A 9,417-nucleotide genomic window follows, 5' to 3' on the forward strand; every position below is an offset into this window, starting at 1 on the left:
GGCCTTCTGGAACTTTTTGACTAAGAGGAACGGAAAATAAACTAAAGCAAAGAGAGGATTTTCTAGTCGAAATCAGGATCAGAACAAACTCACCTCGTGCTATCGACACTCATTTAGATCAATTTTCTCAACTTTTTACAAAGTTGAATTGCAATTGTTTATTACGTGGCAATGGTTTTAACACATTTTAGCGCAAACATTTTTAACGCAAGAATTGTACAAGACTTGAGAACCATTAATAAAAGAACAAAACATAGAATTTACTTATCAATTAAATATCGATAAATTGTTTAATAATTATTTACTATTACAAAGAATTTAAAACACATGCGCGCGCGCGCGCGCGCGCGCACACACACACACACACACACACACACACACACACACACACACACACACAAATTGAAGGAAACAATGCAACCGTTTCTGTCTACGCAGCAGCATAGATATAACCATCTCTTATTAAATTTAAATTACATATTATGCACTATTATCACCTATTCGTTATCATCTGGCTATTGGATAATATGCATCTTATCGTCAACTGTGCATATGTATAACGAAGTTAGATAGTGGAAGTATCATCTGCATGTACGTAGCACCTGTCCGTGCAGTATGCAAAGTTTGCCAGCATCATTAGCCTGACCCAGGCTGGCTGCGCAGAGAGTAGATATATTTAGTATAATAATAGACGCTAAACTTGTTCAGTCATGAGCCAATGCATAGAGTCGATAATACTGCGACCATCTGCCGCCTACTTGATCGAGCATCCCTTTCGCATACTTGACGCAACTTTGGTATGCTCATTGTGCACCGTACACGGAGTTGCGTATCGATTCGGGACTTTCACAATATATCGAAACAAATAAGATGATAGACGCATCGCGCGTACAATCAGAATTGCAATATTATGTATAAAGCTTATTTTGAATAAGACACATCTTGAGAAGCTAATGTAAAAATCTTCAAATATTATATTTAAAAAGTTATATGTAGATATTTAAAATTAGACAATGATAAATCTTTCATTCTTTTTGTATCTAATATTGCCATTTGCTTTATTAATCACGTATTAGTTCTAATATATTTTTCGAGAAATATAAACTCTCTTGTTTCCGCGTGATTACTTAAAAAAAAGAATTTATAAACTCAAAATATTAATAATACATAAACAATAGGCATTAAATTTTTTAAATTTATTAATAAAAACTGTCACACGCGCACATATTACTTTGTTTCATATTACAAGTTTTTATTTAAGTTTATACCATAGCTTCTAAAAAATTGATTAAAATTTAACGCGTTATCTTATAGCTATTCCGTTAACTAGTAGTTTTAGTGAAATTTATGTATGCTAAAAAGAAATTTACGTGGACAAGATGCTGCTGTTATAATGCCTTACTTAATATATCGTGCACTGACTCACAAAATCGATCAAGTGCTTCAAAATTAAAACAAAATTGTTTAGAAACTTATTAATTCAGAAATATACATTTTATATTGATTAATTCTGATTATATATAAATTATAAATTATATTCATTACTAAGATCCGATGCAGACCGTTAGGCGATTTACTTAATTCATTGATATGTTTAAACATATGTCGGCCGGAAGAATTAATGTACGAATTGTTATATGTTAAGTTATAATATATTATTATTATACATAATATATATAATAATCTTGTCTCTAATAATAATCTTATTATACTTGTATATATATATATATATATATCACTTTTTTTCTTATTCCATTAAATTTTAATAAAATGTTTGTTTAATTAATTTCATAATACACATATATGAGTTATAATATTCATTTAGAAAGTGATGGCCCATATTCTCAACTTTTATCGATACAGCGTTCATTTATTTATGAGAATCTGTAATATGACGTAAACTATAATATATGCTTAAAGGCGCATTTATCGAGAAAAGTGAGTTGGAAAAATGGGCCATTGTTAATGTTCTACATTCTACACAAAGTTAAACTTAAATCGATTACGTTTTCATAACATAAACTAAATCTCCATTCAATCTTTAATTTAACCTTTGATTGCCATTCAATAGAAAAAGTTACGGGAGAAAGTTACATTTAATTAAATTTCCATGGAACAAAAATTGTTTCCAAATTTCTTAAAGAATATATTTCCGAAATTCAATGCAAAGTTTATGATATGTACTAGATACTTTCATGAGAAATATGTAGTAACGCGTGAAACTACGATATAACTCATGCTACCGGATGGGGCAGGAACGTAACAAGTACGTTGCGAAGTGCACAGGTGCAAGGGAGTTCTTGAGGGAAATACTGTTCGCGGATGTTCCTCAGGATAACATCCGTCGGTTACAACTTACGATTAAAGCGGTGCCTCTTGCCGCACGTTTAGTCAAATAATAAGAGTCGCGCGTATATATTTTTACGGTCGTCGGAAAACGCGTTGGCCGCGATGGTACGCGGAATTAATAATGACGAAAGAGCGAAGGGACATTCTTAACCAAGGCGCGGGCGCATATATCACGATGCCCCATTATGCTTATGAATATAAATGTACCCTCGGGGTGGCCACAATAAATGCTGGCCGCCGTGCCGCCGGATCTCTGAATTCTGCTCTACTGCACGTACACGTGGTAGCCGCGAAACAACGAAAATAAAAACGGTGCCCGTCTCTACCGCCTCTTTTTCTTTTGTCCTTTTTCATCCCAGGCCCCAGACGAACGCTGAGCGTGAGGGCGAGCATAAAAGAATAATTAAAATAAAGTAGGCTGCGCGTAACTTGAAATTATACACGAGTACTGTAATGATAACAACAAAATGCTTAATAAGCCACCGTCTCTGGCGCAATTTCCTTTGTAAGCTCAATGGAGCGGCCTCAAAAACTTTTTTAATCGGAGGAGGAAGCCCTAAACGTAGTTTGCTGTGTAGAATAATTGATTGTGCTTCCAGCTCTTTTGTATCAAAGTTAAAGAAGTGTTTATTAAATGAATATTCAAAATAAAATTAAAATATTTTTTTTTTTAATTTAAGTAAACGTAAATTTAAGTTTTTGTCTGCAAAGAAATATTTGATTTTTTTAGTATTTTTCATATTTAAATAACTGATAATTATATAACTGCGATACAGACATATTTCAGAGAAATTTAATTTTAAAATTAAATTAAATGGCATTTTTCTGTAGAAGAAAGAGAAACACAAGTCAAACAGTAGAAAGTGGCGGACCATATTTATCGAGTTAAGATGGCTTGTTGTAAGCGCAAGGCCGCAATGTTATTCGCATTAAGCATCCGAAAATACCGACGTTTCTTAGTCATTTAGACCGTTGCAAGAAATCTTCGGCCACGAGTCTTGTCAGTTTCTTCTTTAGCGATTAACTTGTAGGGGTTGCAGCTTCCACAGCTCCTCCCGGTTTCTTTTTCTTCGACCAGCACTCTTTTATCCGCCGCATACCTTCCCTTTGGATCGCTTCCAACCATTTGGATCTTCCTTTACCTTCGCAATCGGTGCAACCGATATCCTATCTCAGTCACACTCCCTTTTTCCTTCCACCTATTCCGAGATGGCCCGTTCTTCTATATGTTTTATCGCGTTTATCCATCATTGCTATTTATTTCGAATGTACCAACCGTTGCGGTTAAACAACACATATATATCGTTTTTTATCACATCAATCGTACTCAATACAATATCACATAATAATCATGGTTGCGTATATATAACCTCAATTTAACTTTTTTTAATTTTTTCTATTACAAACACACACACACACACACACACCAATACTGTCTGTTATTTTTTTTTGTATTACCATTTTCACTTGAATTTCAATAAAACTTCAATATTGATTTAACGTTGAATATTGAATAAATAAAAAAAAAAATATTGCTTGGTGCGCCGAGCGACCAGCTCTAAACAATTTTTACATGTCAAAATGTCGTGTTTTCTATAAATAACAAAAAAAATTATGTTTAATAACTTTATATAAGTAATGTTTATTAATAATCTTATAAATAACAATGCAAATGATTGACAGAAAGTTGATAAAATTTTCGATTAACATTAACGTTAGTTGACAAAGAAATATATATTACGTATATTTCCGTTTATCACTATTTTTCCTACTCAATCGTTTATCCTACGTTATTAAAAGCGACTTTGTTAATGTGGTAATCAAATTTAGATCTGTATGTAGCTCGGCCGGCACATACGCTGTTTTTATTGGTAATCCTTTTTGTCTCTACCGTGCTAATAAAAACGGATCTATCCAGCAGGCGTTCAGTATGTCCCGCAAGCTGACACTTTTGTGGTATTATTGTGCTTTGTGGAAGACCACGCATAATGGTCAACGAGATTACCCATCATATGATGGTCGCTCGATCTTCATAAAGCGTACATGTACATTGGTTGGTGTTAAATAATAACAACCCATAAATAACAACGTTGTGAAAACAGATGTTTATAAACAATGTAATATTTTTTTAAATAATAACATTAAACGTAATTTTGTTGTAATATACGAGCACAATTTTCTAAAAATAAGCACAAGTTGCTCAAGATTTTATGATATTTTTGATAAATTTTATTTTCGAATATTTCTCTAAAAGATTGTTTTATATGCTAACTACACAATTACCTCATTCTCATACATTTCTTCTCTAATATTAACAAAATAACATCGTTATTTTTACATTTTGCAGTCTGCAGCCAGTTCAGTAGAGGCGTGTTTTCGATGTTGGGCGCCGTGAGTCCAGACTCGTTCGATACGCTGCATTCATACAGTAATACCTTCCAAATGCCATTCGTGACACCCTGGTTCCCCGAAAAGGTAAGCCGCATATCTTTTTCTTTCAAATTTATAGCATTAGAGATAGCTTGTCTTTATATATCGTCTCATATTTTCAATTATTTTTTTGCAATATATTAAAAGATTTTTTTAATTATATCAGATCGTAGTTATATTTATTCAATAGCAATTACGTTTTATTAAATATATACTCTTATTATGTAATATATCGTTATGGTTTTGGGTTTTTTAATGGGACAATGCAGTCATCGATTTAAAGAATGAGATTTACATTATTTGTTTCGCACGAAATAGAATTGTGCAATTAGTCACAGCAAGTACTTTTTCTCAGAGCAAGGTAATGAATCGAAGCTTTATTTGAATCTAATTTATATTCATGGAACCTGTTTTTCTGTGGGTTTTTCCTTTTTTCAATCTTATAGTTTACACTCCGCTTTTTTACGGGTGTTCTGAAGCAGAACATACAAGGAAATCTGAAAGAATCGTCTTACAAACCGGTTTGACTTGAAAAAAACATGTATATATATATATATATAATTTAGAATTTTATTTTATTAATTTTATTTGATACTTGCGCAATGAAGTGTATAACATTAATATTGTTAATAGTCGTATTATATAACAATTCCCATTAAATTTCAAATCTTGTCAAATGTAAATTACATGAAAGACTGTGTGTGTAAAACTGTGTATATGTAAAGGCTGAAAGATTGGCGTTCAAGTTGAAGTCACGTGTCTATGGCAGGAACAGCCTATAGTCGATGCATAAATTTTCCATACCACTTATCAAGATTCGACATAGAAAAAAAAAAAAAAATAGAAATACACACTGCGAATTTGACAATAATTGTCATGTATAGAATTAATAGTTTAGTTTCACGGTATAACTGATAATTAGCGGCGCTGCGAGATGCATGATGATGGATTTGGTCGATATGATCATCTATACAAATACGTAAATATGTATGCGATACATACGGTATACATATTACAATTTGAATTTCGAAATGAATTGGCTCACCGAAAATTTATTCGCTGGCTCGAATTGCGATGCTGCATTTATCGCGCCGTTGTAAACTGATATCGCACTACGCTATAGGGTGAACGTCGAGCTCGTGAGTATTTCGGTCGTTGTGTGCGTATTTTTCCGACGATATATTTCCGCGCAGTATAAGTATATATGTATGTACGCGTAACGAACGTCGATGTCGTTTAAATGGTAATCGCGCGGTAATGCTGATTCGACGCCTCGGCTTTCTACTCCTTTTTTTTTTAGGCCAATTACGGTTCGCCAGGAACAGCCATTTATATAGAGAAAATCCTTTTTCAATTTCCATGAGATCCTTTCCTGCACTGCGTTTGCATCGGCTGTCTCGCTCTCAAGAAAAGAGACGTTATCGATATCATTGGAAATTCAATACATGAATGTGATTATTCTACCCGGACGATGAGTAATTTTTAAAACACGATGCGATATTTATTCCCTTTCAATATCATTTGAAGGATCAATAAAGGGAAAATCATTTTATTTTAAAAAGATATTTTTAAATTGCCGTACCTCTATCAGAGAATTTAATCTGCCTTCGAAAATCTCGCAGTGCATATCTAAAGCGCGTAAATGTTTTATGAGAAAAAGCTGAGTTGCGAGTCGACAACTGGAATTAGTATCAAAAAGCATATATTTCGGTAGTAAATCACTACGCGCATGCACCAGTTGCACATTCGCGAGGAATTAAGTTTCAAAGAGAATTTACGAATGGTAGGAGCTCGATTGCACCGACTCAGATTAAAGTTTCGGAGGTTCCTTTCCCTGCTAAATAGAATTTCGGCAGTGGATGACGTACGACCAATTTAAAATTTTACAACGGCCACGATCGTAGAACGTTGAAAATGCACGGGATTATTGTGTATCCAGGTCCTGACACCGTCTTCCGGTCTCCTGGACTTCGCCATAAGTATGCGACCGGATTACCATCGCGCTATCATCGATACGGTGCGATACTACGGTTGGAAGAAAATCATCTACCTCTATGACTCCCACGATGGTAAGTCCTTTACCCTGCGGCTTTCTCATGCATTTCTCATTTTACAGCGCGTAGCCGCGGGCTGCGGCGCATACCGCTCGCTGCAGCTCGCGCCTTTTCGCCTCCGCCCCTGCGATATTTCTCTTTTTATTATATCTGCCAAGTAGGCTCGGTCTCTCGTGGCCAACTTTGCCGATATCGTAGACATGGGATATCGAGTGGATTCCCCGACTTCTGTGCGGAATAAAAACGCGGGTACGAGTATCCGACCTGACACCGCGACCATATCTTCGTATATGTAAAAGATATAATATATAAATGGCGTTCTCGTAGGGCAAATGTTAAAATGAAACTTGATAAATTCGCAATCAGAGTTCTCTAATTAACTCCGTACGGAAATAGGGAAACATTTTCGTAAAACTCACTTTGGACAATTTACAATTCACTTTCAAATTTTAGAATACAATTTTGACTTCTGTTTGATATATATATATATATATATGATATATACATATGAGAGTATTTTAGTATACATTTTATACATGCATGTATTCTGATTCTTCGCAAATATTTTTGTTGCTACACGAGACAAATCATAAGCGGAATTCTATTTTCAATTCTGACACGAATTATAGAGCGTCTAAAATAGGATCTAAAACAATAATATGTGATTAAAATCCTGCACTGAAAGCATGTGAGTGGAATAATGTATGATTATGAAATATAGTCACGGTTAACGCCTTCTCGCAGCTCGTTGCTGCTTGAAAGTGAATTACATCACGAAAATATTACTACCAATTACTACTTGTGTTACTTAAATTTTCTTCATAATTTCTTTTCCCGTCGTTAAAATTATATGATTATCATAATTGATTCGGATGAAATCATATGCATTCGTGTGTGCAGTTCATGCTTCGATGACTGACATTCACGGTTTTAAACATAAAATAGAGGGAATTAAACACGAATTTCTGCGTACCATTACTTTATGTAATTGCGTCTGTTACTAATTTTATCTAGTCTTTACATAATGTCAGTGATCGCAAAATGCTGACACACACACACACACACACGCACATAATTTAATTATATTACATATTTCAAGAAAAATAATCAAATTTATAATGTCTCGAAAGACAAATTGCACGTAATTTCGAGTAATAAGCTTTTTGTTCGTTGCCTGATTTACGTGCATAACATTCCAGTAAAATACAATTGCTGTTGGTCCAAACATGTTATCTCATTTGAATTGTTAGCTAAACAGTCTACTATTTAAAGAAGCATATTTTTTAAAGCTACAATTTATCAAATAATAGTTAAAAAACGAGGATATGCGCTGATTTTTAAGGGCTTTGTCGAAATTGTCGGCATTGCCGAGATCGAATTGGATTCCCGAATACGCTTTACTCATGTAACTCGAAACGGCACGGCGGAAGAACGATAACTAACGCAAATTGTAACAAGAATCTCTTCCCCGATCTGTTTCGTACGAAATCTCATGTCAATCTTGATGCTGGAGGCGAAGCGACAGCGGTTTAATTACTTAATTAATGGAACGTGGAGTAACTTTGACTGAACGAAACGATTAATCACCGCGGATCGCTAGACAGTTTTGTATCTCGCTGACTTCCGGCCGTTATAACTTGGTCACGTGCCTCGGGCACGAGAAAGCCATTTGGAATTCCTCGAGCCGACCAATTGCTCTTCTTCGACAAACTCCGATAAGAACGAGCTTGAGGTAGTCTAGTATCGCGGAAACGGAGGGAGTTTAATTACCGAATGCAAATGCAAATATACTTTAGGGACTATCGTGCTGTCTCCGCGCACGCTGAACGACCTCTTTCCTTCCTACCTCCCGCCTCATCTCATCTCGCCTGTTTCCCCGTTGTCGCTATCTGACGTAGTTTAACCATGCCGTTTCCCGATTAAAGCCGGTATGAGGAAAGGAGCGAGACGATGAGCATTCTGAGAATCATTTGGATTTTGTGGTAAATTTTTCCTTACTTATCTCGGCCTTTCTCAGGTTGATACTTTGCCGGTAATACCTCGCGCAATTAAGTTAATGAAACATAATTTACAAAAACTATCGCATTAATAATTTACACTACAATTTTTAGGATAACTTAAAAAAAATATTTAATTAACTTTAATAATGATTCTCTAGTGACATACAATGCATCAGTATTATTTATTTTTCATACAAATTATATTAAATACTTTTTAATATAATTAATATAATTTTAATAAATTAAAATGGTATAGATAATATATTTGAACAATTGTAGTTATGTATGTTTAATAATACAAATGTAACAATTAGCAAAAATTAAATTTCTATAATTATTGTATAAAAATTGAATTTAAAAATTTACATCCGTGATCAATTATTAATATGCACTCAAATCTAAGTATCAGACTTTATAAATTGGTAGAAGATATTTCTCCAAGCCGGTTGCATTCTTATGCAATGTATTCATCTCGACTTGATAATTTACCTTTCTATGTCATAATTCGCATAATCTTTGAATATTAATATTCTTACGCATTTCAATCACGTGATGTCGATTGCTTATGATACATGTCTGTATAC

The 9,417-nt window shown here is 34.2% G+C and overlaps 1 protein-coding gene across 4 annotated transcripts in view; it reads left to right on the forward strand.

The window, feature by feature from the left end:
* The window catches only part of LOC105838939 (glutamate receptor 1), a 225,470-nt gene that overhangs the window by 144,315 nt on the left and 71,738 nt on the right, over positions 1-9,417 (forward strand). For all 4 annotated transcript variants that reach the window (XM_036282959.1, XM_036282960.1, XM_036282961.1 and 1 more), the window contains exons 3-4: positions 4,697-4,824; positions 6,719-6,848. In XM_036282959.1, the coding sequence (XP_036138852.1) occupies positions 4,697-4,824; positions 6,719-6,848 (258 nt within the window). The remainder of the gene's footprint in view (positions 1-4,696; positions 4,825-6,718; positions 6,849-9,417) is intronic.

The sequence above is a fragment of the Monomorium pharaonis genome, chromosome 2 (assembly GCF_013373865.1).
Source record: "Monomorium pharaonis isolate MP-MQ-018 chromosome 2, ASM1337386v2, whole genome shotgun sequence".
Classification (NCBI taxonomy): Eukaryota; Metazoa; Arthropoda; class Insecta; order Hymenoptera; family Formicidae; genus Monomorium; species Monomorium pharaonis.